This window comes from Cotesia glomerata, linkage group LG5 (genome assembly GCF_020080835.1).
Source record: "Cotesia glomerata isolate CgM1 linkage group LG5, MPM_Cglom_v2.3, whole genome shotgun sequence".
In the NCBI taxonomy this organism is placed as follows: Eukaryota; Metazoa; Arthropoda; class Insecta; order Hymenoptera; family Braconidae; genus Cotesia; species Cotesia glomerata.
The window spans coordinates 2,927,678-2,954,132 of record NC_058162.1 but is presented as its reverse complement, the minus strand read 5'-3'; the positions used below and the strand labels follow the sequence as shown (position 1 = coordinate 2,954,132).

The following is a 26,455-nucleotide window of genomic DNA, read 5'->3' as shown; positions in this document are numbered from 1 at the left end:
AATTATATATTATTGACGAATAACTTAAAATTTAATCTTAAAGTTTCAATTTTGGGACTGGGACAGCCCAGGGAACTGACATTTCGGTGGTTTACGAATTTATAGCAAAAAAACCAAAATTTATTCCATTTTAGTTTTCAATGCTCCAAATAGAAACGTTTTTTTACTTTCGTAATAAATTTTTTTTAGTAACAAAATAACAATTTTTCTAATAAAAAAATGCCTGGGACAGCAAAAAACATCCTTACAGAGAATTACCCATATATCGCAGTGATATTTAGTCTCGGGGATTTTTTGTCCGGGGATATTTATTTTCGAGATATTTTGTCGGGAGATCAAGAATCCTGATATAATGAATGTATCAGGACAATTTACAATGATTGTCGAGAATGTAAAAAATTAATTTGGCGTTTTTCGAAAATTTTTATGATTGTAAAAGTTAATTTGATGCTCATAAATGATCAAAAAATTAATCAAATTGATTTTTGACAAGTATCAAAATTAATTTTGAACTATTTGATGATTTTTAATAATTACTAAATAAATCTGTCCGCTTAACATTAACTATAGACTACAAGTCAGAAATTAAATTTTTGATAATTAATTATTCAAAGACTTATTTATTCATCACATTTCAATAAAAAAAGCTTATTTTTCCGGGGTATTCCAATATAAAAAGCCTTACTAAGATTTTTAACTCCCATGTATCGTTTTATAAGATCCATCAAAAATCTAACAAATCACAAAAACATTTTCGACCAACAAAAACAACAACAATAAAATTATCTCGCTTATAATACCGTGACGTCAATAAAATAATTAGAAGAAACCCACGTAAATATTTTTTACGAATGAATACACTCATATTAAATAATAAGTCATAAAAGCCTGACCCCTGATAGTACAATGTAAAGATGAGATGCGTAAACTACCATGCTTGTGCCTTTACTTAATATTTCTTTACTTGAGGACGTAGGCGTCTAAATTTAATTATTAGCATTTATTCAATGAGTACTTGAATTGTTGCGCTCGTCTTTTGTGCTTCCGAGTGTTCACTTTTAAAAAGACCAGCATTTGTGACTGAACGGATTCTATAGTGCCTCTTCTATTTGTTTTTGTTTACTATCCATTTATTCCGTAGTTGAGTGATTCACGGGTTTTTAACGAACAATATGATATCTACGTATCGAAATTATTTTTAATTATTTTTTATTTATCTTCGTACGTTTTTAAGTGTTTGTATTTATGAAACCACAACTTGGTGAGTCAATTTGTCTTAGATTTTATATATTATGCGTCTTGTTCAAATATTACTAGAGTAATATTTGAATTTAAGATTTCATTATTGTTAAAAATTAAATATTGTTTTTTGATGCTGACTATTTAAACATAATTTCAAGTCTAATTTTTTAAACCTTTAATTTCGGATAAAAAAAAAATATCGATAAATTTTTATGTTATAGAGAAAATTTATCAAAAAATACTACTTTTAGAAATTAAAAAAAAAATATGAATGCAATTTTTTAATAATTTATTTTTTTATCAAACTGAAGAAAAAATTTATATTAATTTTAAAAATTACTTTGCAATTTTTTTACAGTATGTTATCGAATATTTTGATTAAAAAGTTTCAAATAGTTTAGTGAAATATACTATTAATTTATAAAAAATGTTTTTTAATCACAAATAAGAACGTAAGTCCAAGAAAAAAATTTTTAAAGACAAAATCGCATTAATTTTGAAATAATCCTTCAATTCTTAATTCTTAATTTGTGTAACACCAATATTTAACTCTTAATAAAATATTTAATTTATTCACTTTAGGTCCTAGCTAACAACAAATAAATTAAAAATAAATGTTTCTCTGTACGCGTAGCCTTAATTCATCTCTTTTTCTTTATCCTTAGTAATTAAACTACCTTGTTAATTTAAAATAATTTAATTAAAAAATTTTAGTTTTTACGGAATTAAATTTTTACGTTTCTCACTCTGTCAAAATTTGAAACTCTGTAAAAATTGAGTGTCCCTGTTAATGTCCCTGTTAAATAAAATCTTGACTTGACAGAAAAAAAATTCCAAGTTTTTGAAAATATTCTCTTTAATGGATTTAAAAATTTTTTACATGGGCGTAATTTAATTTCAATTGCAAGAAATTGTAAAATTAATGTCAGTGATTAATGCATTGGAGTGTAACGATAGTTCAATGACACTTGATTAAAAAATTAAACATACAAACAATTTATCTATATATTCAATTATTTCTTATAAAATAAATTATTCCGAGAATAATTCCTCATTTCCGGATTTTCACTATTGACTCGATAACCATAATATGTCAAAGTAAATAAAATATTTCTATCTGCGCATAAAAATATGTATGGATGTGTATCATAAAACATTAGTATTTTATTATGTACTCGAGTATATGTCTTGTACATTATACGTGTAATTTGAAAATTTTCCTGATAGCGAGTGCTCGATGAACGACTGGCCGAAGGACATCATGTTCCTCTTTAGTAAATTATTATTATCTAATCTCAAATCTTACAATCTGTCTCACTTCTATCTCTCTCTTTACCGCGTATAAAATCTACTGAGTGATTTTTTTATCATCAGTCTGGTATTGTACGTCAAAACAAGATTTTTTTGTCTTCTAAAAAATTACTCTTTATTTTTATTTCTTTTAATAATTTTTATAAAAAATTAAAAAAAAAAAAATTTTTATATTTTTTTTTTTATTTAAAAAAAAATAATTAAAATTTATTAATAAAAAAAATAATTAAAATTTATTAATAAAAATTTATAGTAAAAATTTATTAATAAAAATTTAGAGTAAAAATTTATTAATAAAAATTTAGAGTAAAAATTTATTAATAAAAATTTAGAATAAAAATTTAGAGTAGAAATTTATTAATAAAAATTTAGAGTAAAAATTTATTAATAAAAATTTAGAGTAAAAATTTATTAATAAAAATTTAGAGTAAAAATTTATTAATAAAAATTTAGAGTAAAAATTTATTAATAAAAATTTAGAGTAAAAATTTATTAATAAAAATTTAGAGTAAAAATCCTTACTTATAAAATATCTTTTAATTATTATTATACATAATAATTATCTGAATAAAACGAAAGTGAAGTGTGTTAATGAACAAACATATCTTCAATTTTTAAAAAATTTGAATGACAAAATTGCTGGGGGCATGTTAGGCGATACTTAAAAAATTTAAAAACAAATGTGGTGGGAAAAACAGAAACTTCGATTGATATAAAAGGCCACGGGACGTTTTCTACTCGTGATTGATAATCCACTTGACCGGCTAGACGCACAGTATTACCGATAACATTAAAATAAAATCAAATAAAAAAAAAAAATAAAATAAAATAAGAAGTTTGAGAAGCAACAGCATAAAAATTCATCGTGTGGAATGAGGGATAATAAAAATAGTAAAAATAAAACAGCAGCGCTAAATAAAAAAATAAGATTTTTTTATTTTTTTCCAAATATCAAAGTCGGGAGATGACAGAGTGATTGATAGCCATCAGTGCTGTCAGAGGAATAAAATCTAGAGGAAAAAAAAATGTGCATTGTTTTGTGATTAATAATTCGCGTTTTACCAGATAAAGTTTTTTTAAATTTAATTTTTCTGTTACTGTTATTGTTGTTGTCGGTATATACTTGTGTGCGTGGGTTTATAAGACAATAGCGTGACCAGAGTATACGCTAATATGTTGAAATCCCCGATTGAGTATACAGATATCGGTATGTATCCACTTATTGTAATTTGATCACGAAGAATGAACGTGACCTGTTGCGTCTTCTAAATTTTGTTTAATCAAAATACATCGTCTTTATTTTTTTATTATTTTATCTGATAAATAATCTGGAACATTAAATGTTCATAGTTTAACAAATTATATTTATTTATTTATTTCTGAGGTGAAAACATCGATATTTAGTATTGATATATGTATTAATGTTAGCATAATCATTTTAAATTTATTTATTCACTTAAAAATTCCATACAAATTTAATTTATTAAATTTATTTATTCACTTAAAAATTCTATACTCCAAACAAAAATTCCTGACATTAATTTGAGAATAAATAACACAAGTCATAATTAATTTGAGAATTATTATTCATTGTTATTAATCAATTGTGACTTTAAAAAATTGATTGGAATAACTCTAATTGCGACATTATTTCATAATAAGTAAATAATAGAGTTATTAATTTGATTGTAGTTTTTGTTTGTTTTTTTTCGCGTGGGTTTTTTGGTGATAAATGTTTCAATTAGTTATTATTGAAATAAACAGACGTACATAAACAACTTTTGACCTTTTTTGACGCCCATTGAAGATATTTCAAAATATTTTGACGATTGGCTGTATGGGAAAGAAATTATTTGACATTTTAAAATGATTGTCGAGAGTGTTAAAAATTAATTCGGCACTTTTTAAAAATTTTTATGATTGTAAAAGTTAATTTGATACTCATAAATAATCAAAAAATTAATTGAATTGATTTTTGACGAGTATCAAAATTAATTTGATGATTTTTAATAATTATAGAATTTAATTTTATACTTTTAGATGGTAAAAAAAAATTAATTAGATATTTTTTCAACAATTCTAGATAGTATATTTTGATTTTTCATACTTTAAGTTAGTTTTTGACGAGTTGAAAAATTAATTTTGAACTATTTGATGATTTTTAATAATTATAGAATTTAATTTTATACTTTTAGATGGTCAAAAAAAAATTAATTAGATATTTTTGAACAATTATGAACAGTATATTTTGATTTTTTTTATAATTAAAATTAGTTTTTGACGAGTTAAAAATTGATTTTGAACTATTTGATGATTTTTAATAATTACAAAATTTAACTTAATACTTTTAGATGTTAAAAAAAATTAATTAATTACTTTTAAACAATTTTAAACAGTACATTTTAATTTTTTATACTTTAAATTAGTTTTTAACGAGTTAAAAAATTAATTTTGAACTATTTGATGATTTTTAATAATTATAGACTTTAATTTTATACTTTTAGGTGGTCAAAAAAAATTAATTAGATACTTTTGAATAATTAAAGACAGTATGCTTTGATTTTTTATATTTTAAGTTAGTTTTTGACGAGTTGAAAAATTAATTTTAAACTATTTGATGATTTTTAATAATTACAAAATTTAATTTAATACTTTTAGGTGGTCAAAAAAAATTAATTAGATACTTTTGAATAATTAAAGACAGTATGCTTTGATTTTTTATATTTTAAGTTAGTTTTTGACGAGTTCAAAAATTAATTTTTATTATTGAAGACAAATTAAATTTGATAATTTTTAATTGTTGGATTTTCTGAGCTAAAATAAATTCCAGTTACAAACTTTTAGTTTTATATTTTAGATATTTAGTTCTTAGAAATATTTATTTTAGAAAAATAACGTATTTTCTTTTATTAGTTTTTAAATGTGAAAAACACATTTAAGGCACATTTGTGCAGCTAGAATAAGAAAGCCTGTACAGTCGACGCTCTCTGTATTGGACCTCTCTGTATTTGACCACATTCTTCCTCTGTATTTGACGATTTTACACAGCTCTTATGGATAAGGACGAGTCAAATACAGAGAATGGTCCTGTACGGGCGAGTCAAATACAGAGAGCGTTGACTGTATAGGCTTGATTTTATGACCTTAGGTACTTGATTTGTACAAAGGACTCTCTATTTTACACTGTACAGTACAACCAAATATTACGGTCTTAGTTAAGAAGAAAAACATGTTTTTTACTAAGGACAATACAGAGGGTTAGACCTCACAATAAAATAGTTTTGCACGACTCATGATGCAAAGCATCAGAGAGTGCTTTACGATCGAAAAATTGTTTTCGCCTCATTTTGGCGGCTATTTTTATTATTATAGCCTTGTTAGTTCACAGAATCAAGATATTTTGAAAACTATTGTCGAGATAATTTAATGGAGATTAATTCCATACTTTCTAAAAATTGATTTACTGCAATAGAATTGGAAAAAAACACCAAAATAGGTCAAAAAATTTTCCTGTCCGTCATGTGTGAAACCCGAAAACACTGTAACTTGTGAAAAAATTCATTATTTGAGTTAAATTTTTTTTTTTAAAATTCTAATCGACGATTGTATGTCACTGAATGCGAATAATTAATTAATTCAGTGTCGTTTAATTGCAATTAATAAAAAACGAAAACTACAAGACTGTATATCTATATATATCCATGTAAAATTAACATGGATGGTGATATATCTATATCTATAGATATTATGTACATTTTATTCCACCAGGGGCGCTTGTGCAGTACCTTCCTACTACAGCTGTTTTTTCGGCAATTAATTTTGAACGACTTAAGTTTTTTTTTTTTTTTTTTATATTTCATAATTAAATGAGCATTATGAGTCGTGCACTTTTGGATTTTCCAAACTTTTTAACATTATAGTCAGTCTGCGACTAAACTCTGTCAAGTAACGACACTTCTCTCGATACGATTCCTTTTTAAATAAAGATTCTATTTGAATCACTCTATGTGGATAATAATATTGTTTTTCACTTTTTTATTATTAATCCTATTCATAACTTCCTACATTGATAAAAATTAATTAGATACTTCTGAACAATTTTAAAGAATAAAACTTTATATCTTATACGATAAATCATTCGAATAAATTTATCAAGATTGATATTCAAATATTCTACTAACAATAACAATCATAACGATAAACGACATAAATTCTCATAGCATTCAACAAGTTCATATAATAATACAATTAAAAATGTAAACAGTCAATAATGTAAACTTGCTTGCTAATCAAATACCAACATTCAGCACATACAAAGAACAATAAACCGCAATTAATTATTTCCCATTAATAGAACAGCTAATTACAATAAATGATACAAATCAAATAAGAAATCCATTTTTCTGGTGATCTAATAGTTCACATTGTGAGAATAACTAACCATTGCAATTGTTATTATTATTATTATTATTATCTCTGAATTTTTTATTCAGGAATCTTGAATCTTGGAAATAAAAACTTATAGATCGCTTCGATACACTCATCCTTGAGCTGGATTAAAAAAGGAGTTATGGATGACTCGGTTATTTTTATTTATACATCACTCATTTTTACGATTATCATAATCATCATGCGTTTACGTGAATTATTTATTGTTACAAATTAACTGGACATATTGTTGTTATCTGAGTCAGCGGACATGCGCTCCAAAATCCGATTACTGGCCATGTTTCACTTACTTTGTCTCATGTAATTAACATTATTAGTCAATAAAACCATCCTCGGATCTTTCTGTTGTTCATAACTATTTTTTATTTACTTCATATATTATTTGCGGTCGTCTTTATCAGCCGTTTTATTATACTAATCCATTCTCGGCACAAGTTATCCGCGTCATCGTTGTTGTTAATTATCTGATTATAAAAATGGAATAATCACGGCTATTAGTTTTTAATAAAATGTCACTGAATTATGCAATTGTTCACTTTTAAAAAAATATAACTATTATCTACGTTGTTAAATGTGTATGCAATTTATTTTTACGTTTTAAAATATGACGGCTCATTTAATAATTGATGAATTTTAATGCTGAGATAACATTCCTGGTAAATATTCAATTTTAATGACTCACTGAATATTTTTATTTAGCCATTGAATGTTTATTATTGTTTTGACACAATAGTCAAAAATAGAGAGTAAAAATTGCCGCTAAAAATGCCTATTGAAGCGTTAACAATAAGAACAGCCAAAAAAAGATTTTTTCAAAATTTTCATTCAAATCTATATTATTAAGAGAATAAGAAAAATTTTGTATTCAGGATAGTTATATGATAAAATCGGTTTTTTTAAGAGAAATTTAGTGTCATTGCAAAGGTCTTGACTTGAATTTGTGTCTTTTCAAGGTTTCATATCATTCTTATCAATAGTCAAATAGGGATGATAAGTATTTAGGCTGCATTCAAAAAGATACATAATTAAGAAATGACCCTGTATCTCGTGAACTACTGACATTTTTAAAGATATAAGCTCATTCTGATGTTACCCTCATCAAGACCTTTCATTTGAGTACCCATCTGCATTTTGTTATATTTTATATATTTATATATATGTATATATGAAAAATATTTGGAAATGCATGTGGGTACTCAAATGAAAGCTCTTGATGAGAGTAACATCAGGATTAGCTTATATCTTTAAAAACGTCAATATTTAAGAAATGACCTTTTATCTTGTGAAATATTGACATTTTTAAAGATATAAGCTCATCCTGATGTTACACTCATCAAGACCTTTCATTTGAGTACACACATCAATTTTTCATATATTTTATATATTTATATATATGTATATATGAAAAATATATCAAAATGCATGTGGGTACTCAAATGAAAGCTCTTGATGAGTGTAACATCAGGATGAGCTTATATCTTTAAAAATATCAATAATTAAGAAATGACCTTGTATTTTGTCAACTATTGACATTTTTAAAGATGTAAGCTCATCCTGATGTTACACTCATCGAGACTTTTCATTTGAGTACCCACATCAATTTTTCATATATTATATATATTTATATATATCATATATATGTATATATGAAAAATATATCAAAATGCATGTGGGTACTCAAATGAAAGCTCTTAACGAGTGTAACATAGGGATGAGCTTATATCTATAAAAACGTCAGTATTTAAGAAAGTACAGTGCAATTTAACAAAAGTCATTATTTAATAAAGCAAAATTTTATTCATTTATTGTTCATAAGTCACGGCAGTCACATAGTGACTGCAAGGTTTCTAGTAATGTATTAATGTAAATCGAGATTACAATTTTTCGTTGAAGTAACTTTTTCTTTCTTTTATACAAAATTTTAGAACATGTTAAAAATGTTTTTGTGTTTTAGTTAAATTCAAATTTATCGCACAGTTAGATCTATAAATCCTAAATTTTTTGAACCCGTTCAATCTAAAAATATCTGACTGGGTCATTAATTGACACATTATAGACTTTTTTCTAAAAAAAAAAAATATAGTAAAAAATCATGATTTCACAAATTATGCAGGTTCATCAAACTCTGATTGACAGAATGAATAACTAAAACTAGTTCACACATTGTTTTTTAACTCTTTTTTCGATCTAAAAATATCCGATTCAACAATGACAATTCTTCTGAACACTTTTTCTCTGACTAAAAAAAATGCACTTGCCTAAAATAGCGAGTTCAAAAAACTCTGATTAACAGATAAGATAGAATAATTAAAACTAGTTCACAGTTTTTTTCCGAGGCTTCTGACCTAAAGAATTACAAAAACTTCAAATGTGACGTCTTAAAATCCAAAGAAGGTCGCTTTTTTAAAGCTAAAAATAGCCTAATGACCAAAAATCGCGTTTCATTCTCCAGAACTAGCACAAAAGATTCATAGTCGAACGAACTGGTCGCGGGTTTATCCAAAGCTAGCCAGACTCGCTTTTAAAGATGGTAAATCGACAAAAAATCTGAATTCTTTCAAAAAATAAATTAATAAGTACGTAAAACACGTGTTATCAATCTTGCATCGTAATAAATCACATTAGCATAAATAAAAAACAATTAAGATTTACGGTTATAGGAGATAATAAAAGACGACAGTCCGTCAGAGTACAAGTAGCATCTCATCAGTTCACTACTATTTCGCGCCTTAAACTTGCCGTGTGTTATTAAGTTTAATTTCCAAGTTGCTTACTCAGATAATTGTCAATACAAACTTATAATTAATGGAAATTCACCTGTTACTGCGTAATACTTTCGACTACTTTATTTATCATCTCATCCTTACGTAATTCATTCAGAATCCTCTCAGACATTCATTATAAGTCATTAAATTCGCTTGTGATATCAAGTATAATTCATACTATATAAAAATATCCATATTAATTGATTAATTATTTTACAAAAAATTAATTAACAATTTTAATTTATTACTTTTGTTACAGCAGCATTTTCCACAGCCGCTGAAGACGTGGAATATGGAGTCAAGGCGCAGGACAACAAAACCGGTAAGTTTTTTCATAATTATTTTCATTCTTAAGTTCCGATCCCATCTTTTTCTGGCGTCGCACTCACGGCGAGGAACGGTACTATCCTTCTTGCACTCGTGATGATAAAGCTAACTGCAGTTTTATGTTTTTCTCTTAAACAAATGAGAACTTCGAAAAAAACGCTCAGCTATAAAATAGATAATTAAAAAATCTATTACGTAGCTGAGCGTTTTTTTCGAAAATCTTCTTTGTTTAGACGAGAAATGAAAAGCTGCAATCATAGGGACCGGCTTTTAAGAAGATTATTAATCACCAGGTGTCGCTATTTTCCAGTTAAAATTTTCTGTACCTATTTCTCAGTCAATAAAACAAATTTCTGCTTTATCTTCAGCGAATATTTTACCATAAATCGGTAAAAAAATTACAGGCGCTGTTTTGACCGGATGTGATAATTTTTCTTTATCAATCGCGACAATATCGACAATATCTACCTTAGAAATTTACAATACCGACCGTAGAATTTTTAATTGAAAATTTGTATTATTTTACCGACGAATATTTTAATTAATTTTTTTTTTCAGACAATTTTTTTAATTATACACAATCATATCTTAGATTGCATAATAATTGTAGAGAAAAAATCAAAATGATCGATGTTGAAATACACATAATTAAAGACTATCACTTTCGATTGTCCTTTGACCTTTGTTATATTAAACGATCAAGTGCACAGCTGCTTAAGAAATTTTTTATTGATAATAATAATCTTGTTTAATGATTGATGTTAAAATATAAATTCAAGTATGGCGGGTCGGGAATTTAATCATTCTGATAGTAATAATAAAAGATGGAGTTTTTAAATGTTAATGTGAGTTTATATAATATATTTATATATTGATATTTAACATTTGATATTTGAATAGGCGGATATTTTCTTAGCGAGTGTTGTGTGTGAGTGAATTTGTAAAAAATTACCATTTGAAATATCGTAAGCATGTGTGTGGTGAGATTTCAGCTGTGAGAAATTGCCTGAGCCATAACGGTTGGCCTCCAAGCTGGAGCCGCTTAGCAACAAGTTGACCCATACCAGCAAATGGGTGTAGTCTGACTCTGGCCAACGTCCTTTCTGAAAACTGAATAACCGTCTTTATAATCTCTCATCTCCCAAATCATACTACCTTTTTATTTAAATTAACCAAAAGGGATAAAAATGAAAGGAAAAAAAAAATAATTCTAACTCTCTTCTCAACTCCTTTCAATTTATTTTAAGTCCTCAACATTTTTAGCGGGTCTTTTTTTATTGCCGACTTCCTTATTATCTTTTTTAACATAACACTCTTATTTTTTTTTTTTATTTTTTTCCTGAAAATTAATTTTAAAAAAATTTTTTATAATTTTAAATTTTAATTTAAAAAAAAATTTTTTTTAATTATTTACAAAACTAATTTTTTTTTGAGTTTCGAAATCTCTTCTTGAGATTTTATTCTTTGCTTTAATTTTTTTCCTGAAAATTAATTATAAAAAAAAAATTTCTTAAAATTTTAATTGAAAATTAAAAAAATTTTTTTAATTGTTTTTAAAACTAATTTTCTTCTGAGTTTCGAAATCTTTTCTTAAGAAAATTACGTTCAAGTCCAGACTTAGAAATACATTTATTTCTTAAAATTGAGGGAAAAATAATTATTCTGTTTCCAAAAACTCTATAATTATACTGTATAGAAAAATAACAAAAACAGGATAACAAATTCACGTACTTGATTTAATTGCGTCAGAATGAAAAATAGAAAACCCTCAGATTCAGATTCAGATCACCTGACACTTGAATATACCAATTTAATTATTTTATTTATATATATAAGCATATATATTTTTATTACAACAATTTAGTTAGTTTCGAATGCCAAGCACGCAGACAATATATTATAGATAGTTCACCAGGCGTAATGCCAATTTTTAAAAACTATTATCCAATCCTCACTCTCTTTTCACGTGATTCCTTTTTTTTTGAAAAAACAATAAATCCGAATGATTTATTTTTGCGTTTCTCAACACCTAAAATAACGCGGGGTATAAATAAATATTTTTCTTTATGGTAATTAACTCCAATTACTCAATTATTCTTGTTCATTGAAAAGTTCTATTTTTCAATGATTGATTACTTTTTTCAAGGACTTATTTTTTTTTTTTAAATACGACTAATTAATATAGTTCACGGTTATTTTTAATTATTACAGAAATTTTTTCAAATTTAAAAATGTCAAAAATAACATAACAGAAGCTTAATTTTATACTAAGATTTAAAAGTATAAATTTTTTGATTTTATTGTAACAATTAAATATAAATTTTCCTCTTAAAAATTATACGAATAAAAAAAATACGAAAATTGAAAAAAAAATCGAGTATAATTTATTTTCTTAAATATTTTGAGACAATATTTTTTAATTAGACTTTTTTTTTTTTATAAAGTATTAAATTTTCTTTGAAAATAAATGTCGTTAAAATTTTTTCTGTGGTTTGGAAGCTGCGAAAAATAATTCAGAACAAAAAGATAAAAATTTCAATCAATATAAATTAAAAAAATTTTTTTCAAGACCCTGAATAATATTTTCTTTATATTGAAAAAAAAAATAAATAAATTTCTAACCCGGAAGTATTTAGGCACAAAAATTAATTTTTTTATTAAATTTCTGACCGCAATTTTTTGAATTTTCTCTTTATCATAATTGAAAAATTTTTAAACATAAAAAAAAGCATATAAATATAAATCATAAAAATCAGTTATAAATTCAAAGTGACCCTGAATAATACTTGCTTTATATTTTTGAAAAAAAAAATTTATTTAGATTCAAAAATTAATTTTTTTTCGAAATTTCCGACTGGAATTTTTTGAATTTTCTCTTTATTGTAATTAAAAAATTTCAAAGCATCAAACAAAAAAAAAGCTTATAAATATAAACCATAGAAATGAGTTATAAATCAAAGATTTAAATACTTTTGGTATTTATCCAAAAACAAATTTCATTATTCTGTTTGCAATGACGCCGACAATGTCAATGTCGTAGATATTTGTCGTCGTTGAATATTGTCTTCGTTTTAATGACATCACTCTAAATCTAAATATTAAGAAGAAGTTGATACCCGGAACTCTTAGAAGAGATGATCATTTGATCACGTGAAATTACTATTACTATTATTAATATTGATGTTAATTTAACATTAATTTTTTTTCATTATTATAACCATTATATGCTATTTGAGCGGGCATTTCGTGAGTAATTGGACTAACGTGATCACCGCGTGTGTTTTGTTATCACCCGACTTGCCAGTGTTAGTTCTCATAGTTAAGCTTTTAATAATATTTATACACACAATCAAAATAATATCTTACGTGTCAGCGCCACAATGCATTTTTTTATCACGTTTTTTTACAGCGGCATTGAAACTGAACATTAGCGGTCAGGGAAAAACGTTAAAAAGAAACCAAATCTGATTTTTTTATCATTGGTTTTCAGGTTCATGATAAAACTTAGGATTTTTCGCCGTAATTATTATTATTGTTCTTTCAATTGTACTTTTCAACTATTTGGCCAAGTTCAATGTAGAAGGCTGAACTCGATCGACTATAAACCTTGACCGAGCGACAAATCGAGTGGTCAATCTGAAAAATTTATTTCTCGCGTGTTTCATTTCTTTAATCAATTTATTGCTTTTTTTTTGGTTTATTGCGTCGCTGCAATTTTTTATCCAGAAAGTTGCAATGATTTATTGACTTTAAGAATAGAATTTTTGAAACAATTCTCAATTTTAGAAACTGGAGAAATATTGAAAGGAAAATTAAGAAAATAAGATTGTTCCTCAATTTTTGAATCTAAAAATACGATTTTGAACAGATGACATTTTCTTGTTTGTAAAAGCAATTTTGACAAGTTAAACGATTAAATCCATATGGCTTATGCGTTTTACTGGCTTAGAAAAATCACTAGCTGTCAAATGAAATAAATGTTGTAGAAAGAATAATAATAGTAAAGCTTCCATGAATTTTTCGTAATGTTTAAGAAGTTAAAATTGTACAAGTCTACAAAACTAGATGTCTTAACATTTTTAAATTAAATTAGGAGCTTTAATGAAATTCATAAATTCGATATCTTTTTTTTCTTTTTAATTAAAATCTTTAATAATGGATAGATTTACTTTTTAATTGTTTTTGAAAAAAAATCAAAAATATTATGTTTAAAATCTGGCCGCATATTTCATATAACGACGTTCTAATTAGCACATTGTCTAGATCCATTTTATTTATTTATTTATTCATTTGAACGCCAATCGGCATTATACAACAATTAATATATTTCTTAAATTATAACATATAGATTATAAATTTTTAATTTTAGAGAGTTTTCCATTTGTACAAAAATACAATTAGTTCGAAATTTATTATCACTTTAAAAAATCATTTAATATTTAATAGAGATATAATATTGTGGTTAAGATTATTCAAATAATTTATAACTGGATTATTATTACGTTAAAATGTTAAAAAAAGCACCCTCTAAAAAATAAGGAGTTAGACCAATTGCTAATTAGACCGTCAATAAAATTTCTTGAAAAAAATTTTTCTTACGGAAAAAAATCCTGATTATTAAAAATAATAAATTTTTAATGTATTTCCTTTCAAAATTCATACTTTAATAATTATAAGACTCAAATTAATCAAAAACTTCTAGTAAAAAATTGTCTAATAAATCCTGGCGTAAAATCGAAAATTATTATTTTCAAATTTAAAAGCAAAAGTTTAATTACAAATTACAATGAAACAAATGAATTATCAACCAAAAGTTTCAAATTTATTTATAACTATAACACCGTCATAAAAATGATATTTTTTTATTACTATCCTCTAATTGATTTCAACAAAATAATAAAAATAATAATAATAATAATAATAATAGTAATAAAATATTAACCTCCCACTGTTTAATTACACCTTGTAACATGTTTTGCCACGAGCATATCATGCTCTTACGTCAACATAAATACGTGATTATAGTTTCTACCAACTTACCGAGTATTATTACATATGATACGTGAATAATGCGATATTCTGAAAAATAATCACCGATTAAATTAAAATAGAGAAAAATTTTTCAGTAACAAATAAATTCAAAGAAGTAAAAAAAAAAAACATACATTTATACATATTTCAATTACAATAAGTCATATGTCATATGTGTATTTATTTAATCAGCTACAAAAAAGTCGATAAAATTTTTGATAGTAAAATCTATTAAACTTTGTCCACACGGATCGTTATTATTAACTATGTAATTGTTCTGTAAAACATAATATGGCTAAACTTTTATATTTATTGACAACATGTAAGTATCTATACAATGTACACGCGCACATATGTATATAAAGGGAATACGTCAGCAGTTGATTGCATTATCGACATTAATACAAGTTTCAGTCACGACGAGATAAATATAAGACACGTGCACTAACATGTAGCTCAATAATAATTACTTTTTAACCAATAAAATGTATTTTATATTTAATAATAATAATAATAATAATAATAAATTTGTAAATTTCAAATTATTTCTAATAAATTTCATTATTATTATTATTATTATTATTATTATTATTATTATTATTATTATTATTATTATTATTATTATTATTATTATTATTATTTAATCCAACTTTTATAATGCAATCTAATAATAATAATAATAATAATAATAATAATAATAATAATAATAATAATAATAATAATAATAATGTTTTGAAATTTACAAATTCAAAATTATTAATATTTATAAAATAATATTTTTTATAAAAATTTACACATTCAGAGTTATTATTATCATTATTATTATTATTATTATTAACGACTAATTGATTTCTAGAACGGACAAAATTGCTCTGTTCTAAATAATTCGTTAAGGAGGTCCTTTCGCCATCAATGTTCAATAAAAAATACTAGATTATGCTTAAAATTAAGTTTTATCTAATAGTTAAAGTCCTTATTTATCTACTAGTCAAGTTTAATTTATTCTTCACCGTGCAAATTTTTGAAAAAAAAATTTCTAAAAATGTTAGTATTTTTTCCGAGTCTTTCAAGAAAGTCAGACCTTAACAACTTCCTCGAATTATGGGATTAACCACCGATTAGATGGGGTAAAAAAAAACTCAAAATAAGGTTTTCGAAATATTCAGGTTTCATTTTTTGCAATAAAATATATAGGTTACCGTGGAATTTATGGAGAAATTATAATTATAAAATCACAGAAAATTTTTGAGTAACCTACATTTAAATGGCGTCAGAACATTTGGCAACGTTGCGTAGCGCGCGAACTTCAGACCATTCAATAAATTCAAACTAAACTTTAACGCACATTAATTTATTGTTAACAAATTTTCATACTCCATAATTGAATAATAAAACAATAATTAAAAAATACTAGCATTCTTGCCATGAGACATTAGAATGTTATGGTTTTATGACTAAACATTTTTAATTAATTTATTTATTTACACTGACTGCAAAAAATTAAACTTGGTTAAGGTTATATTGTGCAAATGAAAATGTAAACAACCGATATATAGCGTTGCCAAATTACGAACAGGTTACTAACAGCTGATTCACAAAAGTCAAATTAATTTTTGTATTTAACTATTTTTTTTTTAATTTTAAAAATTTTAACTTTTAATGTCTTATATACTATTTATTTTTTAATTTTAGGAATTTTTATGGGTTTTTTATTTTAATTTATCGAATATTGACTACTACAATTGTTGTGACTCAACTGGAGCGAAAGGACTTCCTTAATTAAATTATAGTATTCGACTAGTCAAATAAATATGAAGATGAGTAATAAATTGAAAGTACAATTTCAACTATACATTTTAAATAGGTATGTAAAGCGGGATAATCCGATTCAACTCGTTAATTGACCACTTTATTCCAGAGCGATGAGCGATGACAAATCCAAGTTGACTAATTTTCCGTATACGTCATTGTTGCTATTATTTATTTTATGCGGAATAATATCGTCGTTGGTTGATTTTTTTTTCTTTTTTACTGACCATGTATGATAAGATTTTTTTATTTAATTACTGCGGATTGTTATTTTTAGATGGTTAATTTGAATAATTGATTCTTGAGAAAAAGAATATTTATTGCAAGGCTACACGTAAATAAAAGTTTTAACTAAGAAAATAAATTAAAAGTTTGTTGTTTCCAAGAAATTTTATTTTAATTAAAGATAAAAGTTCTCTAGGCTTTTATTTTTACTTTGAATAGAAATGATTATCTTCAGTTAAAATTTTTTCTTCACTTATTGAATAGTTAACAAACTTGATATAAATTTTTTCAAGACGATACTTAAAATAAAACTTTTAAAAAGCCAATAAAAAATTATCCATATTTTAAAAATAATTTTTAACAACTGCATTATCAGCTTGAAAAACTATTATTAATATAGATAATTTACTATTTTTTTCGAAGATCGGTGTTTTTACTAATTAAAGAGTTCTATATTTCAAAGCCATTATCCCCGATCCAAATTGATGTTAGACTAATTTTAAATTTTACATTAAATTTTTATTTATTAAATTTATTTTCACCACTTTTTATTGTTGGTATGAGCACTCAATACCATCTTCGAGTGAATATGTCTAATAATTAAAAATTTTTTTTTTTTTTATTTTTAATTAAGATTAAGCAAAGGAGTTAATTTTTTTTTTTTTTTTTTTTAAGGGTAGAGCAGTTGGCGCGACACCAAAAGATCCAGGTTCGATTCCTGGTCTGAGCATTTTCCGAGTTATTTTTTCGATGACCGACAAAAGTTTCACTGAGTTAAAAAAAAAAAAAAAATTTTTAATTATTAGATATATTCACCCGAAGATGGTATTGAGTGCTCATACCAACAATAAAAAGTGGTGAAAATAAATTTAATAAATAAAAATGTAATGTAAAATTTAAAATTAGTCTAACATCAATTTGGATCGTGGATAACGGCTTTGAAATATAGAACTCTTTAATATAGATAATAAAATAAAAATTCCATGTTCACATAAGTAAATGAAACATAAAATAATTCCAAGTATGATAGCGGAGGTCATGATAAAGTATTTTTTTAGTGTTAACAAGTTATAAACTTGAGTCGACGGGGTGTACATTATCATCTCGCGAAAACTGGTAAACATTTCCCAACGTCTTCGTGTGTGGTAATTTTCAATGCTCTACATATATCGTAACGCAATTATCGTGATTAAAAAAACGCTAATAATATTATTCAAATTAATTATTCATCAACACAAAATTTTAAATTGCATAGCGTGCCAGTAATTGATAAAATCGACAATTTACTATTTATAATTAAATTAAAAAAAAAATATAGCAATATAGTTATCCTCCGTTTAATACTTATATATGTATGAAATATAATTTATTATCTGTTATCATAAATTTCATACTATAAATTCAAATTTCGCGCCGTGCGCTCGCTTTCTAATTCTAGCCAAAAAATACGCAGTCTATTATTTTTTTTTTTGATAGTTCGATCATTTTGATAATAAATAATTGAAACTCAATCATAAATTCTTTATTATTAGATAATTATGACTTATGAAAATTTAATAAAATTACTATATTACTACTAACTAGCAACCTTGCAGTCACTATGTGACTGCCGTGACTTGTGAACAATAAATAAATAAAATTTTGCTTTATTAAATAATGATTTTTGTTAAATTGCACTGTACTTTCTTAAATATTGACATTGTCAAAGATATAAGCTCATCCCGATGTAACAATCATCAAAAGCTTTCATTGGAATACCCACATGCATTTTGATATATTTTTCATATATACATAGATTACGTATATATGGTATATATAAATAAATGAAAAAATTGATGTGGGTACTCAAATGAAAGATCTCGATGAGTGTAATGTCGGGATGAGCTTATATCTTTAAAAATGTCAATAGTTCACAAGATACCAGGTCGTTTCTTAATTATGTTAAATTGCACTGTACTTTCTTAACTATTGGCGTTTTTAAAGATATAAGCTCATCCTGTTGTTACACTTATCAAGAGCTTTCATTTGAGTACCAACATGCATTGTTATATATTTTTCATATATACATATATATAATATATATAAATATATGAAAAATTGATGTGGGTACTCAAATGAAAGGTCTCGATGAATGTAACATCAGGACGAGCTTATATCTTTAAAAATGTCAATAGTTCACGAAATACAAAGTCATTTTTTAATTATTGATATTTTTAAAGATATAAGCTCATCCCAATGTTACACCTATCAAGAGCTTTCATTTGAGTACCCACATGCATTTTCATATATATATATATATATATATATATATATATATATATATATACATATATATATACATATATATATATATATATATATATATATGCATATATATATATATATATATATAATAAATATAAATATATGAAAAAATTGATGTGGGTACTCAAATGAAAGGTCTTGATGAGTGTAACATCAGGATGAGCTTATATCTTCAAAAATGTCAATAGTTCTCAAGATACAAGGTAATTTCTTAATTATGTATCTAAAGATAGAGAATTTTCGAATGCAGTCTAAATACTTATCATAATAAATTGACTATCAGTAAGAATGATATAAAACGTTGAAAAGGCACAAATTCAAGTCAAGACCTTTGCAATGACACTAAATTTCACTAAAAAACCGATTTTATCATACGACTATCCTGAACACTAAATTTTTCTTATTCTCTTAATAATATAAATTCCAATAATCAATAATTTTTTTCCTCAAATTCGAAGTACTAAATATAAAAAATCACTCAAGTCGGCAATACTAGATTAAATACATAAAACAAACATTAGATAACAAATAATTCCAGTAGATCCAGTATTAGACAGAATATAAATATAAAAGAGATAAACAAGTCAATTGGATATTACTGATCAGTAACTTGCGTCATTATTCTTGATGACTTTGAGAGGTCTCATTCAAACCACATAAATCTTAAAACCTCTAATAATTATTTATAACATAAACTAAATTATTTTTATCTACTCTTTCCTACTCACTAAAATAGTACAACATAAACGTTTAGAGCTTTTATAATTTATTAATAAATTGCACCTTGCAAATTAAAAAAAGAAATATTAATATTAGCAAGATCTTAATCAATTTTTTTTCAATTTTCACAGTCTAAATTTACTTACTATCTTATCAATACTAATTTATCTTCTATTAATAAACAAGTAAACAAATATTATTACATTTAATAGAAGTTAATGGTTTATGTACGTCGTACGTCGTATTCAAATATAAACTCAATGTAGGTCGAATTCAAAAATAGTCATTAGCATTTACAAGTCAACGTGCAAGCCCTTGTGACGCACGAACTAATTTTTCTAAATTAAATTTCATTTAATTAATAAATTGCTTTTATTGTTTATGTATATATACAAGTTTGAAAATACACATTTAGCTTAATGCTTTCTAGAACTCTGATGTCTGGCTTTTACTTGTAATAATGCTAACATTAATCCACTGATTACTATTACTAGTAAGTGTGATTATTGATCGATATAAATAGTAACAGTTGACTCTTTACGAATAAATTATTTATTCGTGTAGCTATAAATAAAGTTTTTAAAAAGTGTGCGGTGTCTGAATATAGATACAATAACACGATCGATCATATAATAGAGTTTTTCCTTGAACTTGTGCTTTATAACTTAAGGCTATTATATTTATAAGCGCAATGGGTTTTATTTCACTGTTAATACCTTTTATTTTGTTTTCTTTTATGTTTTATTAAAGTTATGATTTTTTTTCACAATGTTACAGATTCCCCTCAATCTTCATCGCATCTTGGTGAGTTTTTTTTTTTTATTTAAAAAATAAATTATTTTTTTATCATCAAACTTCATGTATTTAAGATTTATTGATTTTACTTGAAAAATTTCTACAAAAAAATTTTTTTAAGAATTGAATTTAATTGAATTGAATTTATTGATTTATGCCAAAGCCTTCACTGGCTAGATGGCAAAAGAAAAATATACATTTTGTGAATACAATACACTTTAAATTTTTAATTTAAAAATAATAATTAGAACTTATATATAATTATACATAATAAAATATTAGTAAAGGTAATATTGCTTATATGCTAATTTTGAAGAAACTGTTTAAGTGAGAATTAGAACTAATAGATTACAATATTTATGATTATGATTTTAAAGATTTTAATTTTAATAATTTTAGTGATTTAATCACTTTTACTGATTTTAATAATTTTTACTGATTTTAATAATTTTAGAGATTTAACTGAAAATTTAGTTTGGATTTAGATGTCTAGATTAAAAAGAAGTTTTTTTTACACTGAAAAAAAAAAAAAATACTTTCACTCAATTAACAATTTCTTGGTTCAAGAAATTCGCTGACAATCAAATATTCTATTATTATTAATTATTAATTTCTGAAGAGAAGAGCATCAATATTTATCTTTGGATAATAGATAAACAAGAGAATAACTTTATTTAAATTAAGTAAAAATTATTTCCATCAATTTAACAAGTTCTTGAGCTAAGAATATATATTTTTGAAAATTTTCAAGAATGAATTCTTGTATCAAGAAAATTTACTTAATAAAAGTATTTTTTTTTCTCAGTGTAAGTAAAAAACATGAATTTTAAGTAAAAAACATGAAAAAACATGGGTAATTTTTACAAGTGGGATTAACCCCATTTTGGGTTATAACTAGGTGAAAAATTAACATTTTCAAATTTTTTTTTTTAATTCTGCTTAATTTTACGACGCATTTATGATAAAAAATGTCGTGAAAGAAAAAAATAAAAATTTTGATAGCTTTTTTGCCTTCAAACCTTATAAAAAATTTTGCCTTTCATGTTTTTGGATAAAATTTTTATTTTATCTTTTTTTGATACATTTTTTTTTGAAAAGTACATAAAAAAACGAATTGAAAAAAAAAAGTTGCAAATCACAATTTTTGAAAATTCATAGATTTTTTTGTAAATTTCTAAAATTGTGATAATCCACTTTATTTTTTAAGTGTTCATTTTTTATACATGTTTCAAAAAAAAATATATCATTAAAATCAAATAGAAATTTCGTTCTAAAAAATGAAAATTAAAATAGTTGACCCTACTTGTAAATATTCACCTTAATTTTAGTATAAATTAAGGAATATTTATTATTTATTTATAAGGTCAACCCCAAAAAAATAAAGATTTCGATAGGTTTTTTGCCTTCAAAAGTTGGAAAAAATTTTGGCTTTCATGTTTTTGGATAAAATTTCTATTTTATCTGTTTTTGATGTTTTTGATAGTTTTTTTTTTTTTTTTTGAATACATAAAAAAACGAAAAATTAAAAAAAAAAGTTGAATATCTCAACTTTAACACATTTAACAAATTAAAAAAAAAATTTATAAATTTATTTGTTAAAATTGTGATAATTAACTTTTTTTTAATTATTCATTTTTTATGTATTTTAAAAAAAAAATATATCAATAAAATCAAATATAAATTTCGTTGATTCACTTGTAAATATTTACCAAAACATTTCCGCAATTCGATCCCAGGCTATTAAATTTTTTTTTTTTTATTAAAAAACTTCCAAAAACTCACATGAACTACTTAAAAATTTTATTAATTAGTATTTTAATGAATAACACAGAAATAAAATTTTTTTCGCTAAATCCATCAATTATAAAATAATGAATAATTGTATAAGTAAGCCTCGTGATTGATGTACATAAAAATTGCATATTACCGCATACAACTGGCATTGACACGTGCGTTAATTGATAACCTATAACCCACATCTAATAAGAGTCCCACTAACTAAACGAAATAAATTTATTGAATAATCTCTTGATCTATTGCGTAAATTCTATGCTAATGCTTCGCATCTCAGCTGAGCGTCATATCATATCAAATTCACTATAATAACTATAAATAATGCAATATCGCACACAAGGGAAGGAAAAACCTCAAATAAATTAACCAGCCTTGAGTTAAACATCTCAATAACTGTTTTAATTTCTATTTTTATTATTATTATTTTTCTATTTGAACTTATAATAACAGCCGTTTAGTTTTTATTCAATTAATTTAAATATCGATTACTTAACTTTTTCAACCCGATGATTTTGATGATGCAACTAAATGTAATATATGATCGCTAAACGAGTGTAGTAAAGTGGAATAAGAATTAATAAGAGTTTAGTTAACCTAAATTTTAAAATTTCTCTTTGTCTATTGACTTACAACTCTTTATTGGCATATATATTTATATACACAATCCTTTCCTTCTATGATTTTACTTGAGATAAAAACTAAGTGCGACATACTTTTATATCGAGGTCGGCCCAATTATAAATATTATTACATAAACTACAGTCATATTTATGTATATATTTAATATTATGCATTGTCAAAAAATTTTTGGGTATAAGAATTATTATGACATTTTGCTCAAATTTTATCAGTTAATTTTTGATATAATAAATGTGATAATCCAAAAGTGCACGCCTCATAATCTCATTTTCCATATTAAAATTGGTTAAAATAAAATACAAATACTTTTAAATCTTTCGCGCCATTGTCCACCCAGAAAAGAAAAGGTACTGCGCATGTATTGTAAACGAACCTTATTTACATAGATATAGATATACAAACGATTAGTGGATTTTTAGTTTATTGCTAATTATAAATAAACTACATTGAATTAGACTGTGATCTTCGAAAGGACTTAGTTTTAAATCATACTGAAGCGTATAAAAAATAAATGGACTTGATCAGTTAAGTTTTTCGGCAGTTATCGTGACCACGCCAGCTTTCATACATACATTTGACAGCCGGACGTCCACGGAATAATTTTTTTAAACATTTTTTTTATTTATTTAAAAAGCAAAATGTCTTTTAAAGATGTCATAAGTGTTGGAATTAGTTTTTTTCCATGACATTTATGTGTAAATATTGTTCTACAAGTGCGATAGAAAATGAATAGAGACAATTTTAGTTCAAGAAATCGCTTGATTTTTGTAAGGCGAGTGTAAAGCACAACCTCATCCGCTTCGCTTATGAGGCGTGCAAAAGTTTGGAAAACCCAAAAGTAGACGCCTTATAATCTCATTTTCCATGATAAAATTGATAAAAATAAAATACAAATACTTTTAAATCTTTCACGCCATTGTCCACCCAAATAAGAAAAGGTACTGCGCATGTATTGTAAATGAACCTTGTTTACATACATATAGATATACAAACGATTAGTGGATTTTTAATTTATTGCTAATTATAAATAAACTACATTGAATTAGACTGTGATCTTCGAAAGGACTTAGTTTTAAATCATACTGAAGCGTATAAAAAATAAATGGACTTGATCAGGTAAGTTTTTCGGCAGTTATTGTGTTCACGCTAGTTTTCATACATACGTTTGACAGCCGGACGTCCACGGAATAATTTTTTTTAACATTTTTTTTATTTGTTTAAAAAGCAAACTGTCTTTTAAAAATGTCATAAGTGTTGAAACTAGGATTTTTCCATGACATTTATGTGTTAATATTGTTCTACAAGTGCGATAGAAAATAAATAGAGACAATTTTAGTTCAAGAAATCGCTTATGAGGCGTGCAATTGGCAAGAATTATTTTTACAGAAATTTTTAAAAATAAATTATTTCATTAGAGCTTCGAAAAATTCATCAATTATTTTATTAAAAATTTTTTATAATTTTAAGAAAAATTAAATAAAATATAATAGTATAGTAGCACAGTATTATGTTGATATCGCCAGACATGACGCTGTGAAATGTGATCTTTTCTTGGCCGTTGATGAACAAGTTTGCTGTCATGTCTTTTACATATAACGAATATGAATGTAGATATATGTATATATAATATTGTATATAGATGTTGGATATTCTGTATTATACTGAATCAGTGAATATGAGAGTTTAACATTAGTCGAGATTTAAGAGGTCATTGGAGACTTTAGACTCTTCATTTATCTCTGTCCGTCAAGACACGTGTACGTTTCCGCATTTAGACGTGAATTAAACAAGGTCTTTTTTTTTTTTTCAAAAGCTGTAAAAGTATCTCGTAATTTCTACAATAGCTGACGGTCGGTTATTTTAGAATTTTTTGTTTATTTTTAGTTTTAAGCTGTGAGGCGTCTACAAATCACATCCTCATACCCGAACTAGACTGATTGGCGTCTAATAAAATTTTCAAATTAAAAGAAATTTCTTATAATAAATTAAATTTTTTTCCATTTAATTAATTAATAATTAGTAAAAAAAATTCAAAATTTACACATAAATTTAAAGTATTAATTTTTTGAATTAAAATTTTTATTTTCAATAATTATTGAAATTATTATAATAATTTAAATCTAATTTAAAATAACAATTTAAATAATATAATAAATTAAATTATTATAATAATTAAAATCTCAAAAATTTTTTTGACTTTTTTATTAACAATAATAAAAATAAATTTATTAATTTAAAAAAAAAATTAAAGAGTAGAAAAATATATAAATAAATTGTCACGATTTAAAAGTCGCGCAAAAAATTATCAAAAAAAAATTATTTCGTTAAAAATATACAGCTGATGTAATTTTTTTTTTATTAAAAAAAGTAGAGCAACCATTACGTCACAACTGATCTCTTTAGTGACGTAATAATTTCCGTTGCGGAAATTTTTATCACCCGATGAGACATTCGCGATTTAGCCGCGCTCCAATGGACTTTCCGATACTTACAACTATACCATTAATGATTTAACTGGAAAACATGTATTGAACACCTTCATAGGTCGTCAATGAAAGGTCAATCAACTAATGACATAATGGCTGTCAAATTGAATTAACTACTCGATTTCCTCGCACGGCTATCCGATCGATTTTCAATAAAATTATTATACGTATTGGTAAATAATAAATAATTAAATGTCGTAACTTTTGCGTCACGCGATACTTAAGCTTCAATGATATCTATTCTTTGAAAAAATAATTGGTTGGTAGTGATAACAAATAACAATATAGTCTTACATATATTGTATTTTTTATTTTTCATCTCTATATGCCGTAATGCAATGGAAAATATGTTTACATCTATAAAAAATGAATGTCATTTATTTATCAAGTTCATTTTAATTGTTTTAATTAGTTTCTCAAGTTCAGTGTTAATTATTAATTTTTCTTTTATAATAATACGCCTGCAGCCGGTAGCGCAACTGTGTCCTTGTTCAATGACACTCATTATGTGGCACTCAAAAATAAGTACCATTAAGATTTACAATATCGACGGTCTTT

General features: G+C 24.8%; 1 protein-coding gene and 1 long non-coding RNA gene across 2 annotated transcripts in view; one reads left to right on the top strand and one right to left on the bottom strand.

Moving 5' to 3' along the window:
• Positions 1-26,455, top strand: part of LOC123264522 — a 107,945-nt gene that overhangs the window by 50,098 nt on the left and 31,392 nt on the right. The window contains 2 exon segments of the mRNA XM_044727804.1: positions 10,030-10,089; positions 20,961-20,987. Of these exon segments, the coding sequence (XP_044583739.1) occupies positions 10,030-10,089; positions 20,961-20,987 (87 nt within the window).
• On the bottom strand, positions 10,925-15,244 carry LOC123264524. The gene is made up of 2 exons (XR_006509360.1): positions 15,135-15,244; positions 10,925-11,204 (listed from the first exon to the last, which is right to left on the bottom strand). It is a non-coding gene; the product is annotated as an uncharacterized LOC123264524 (long non-coding RNA).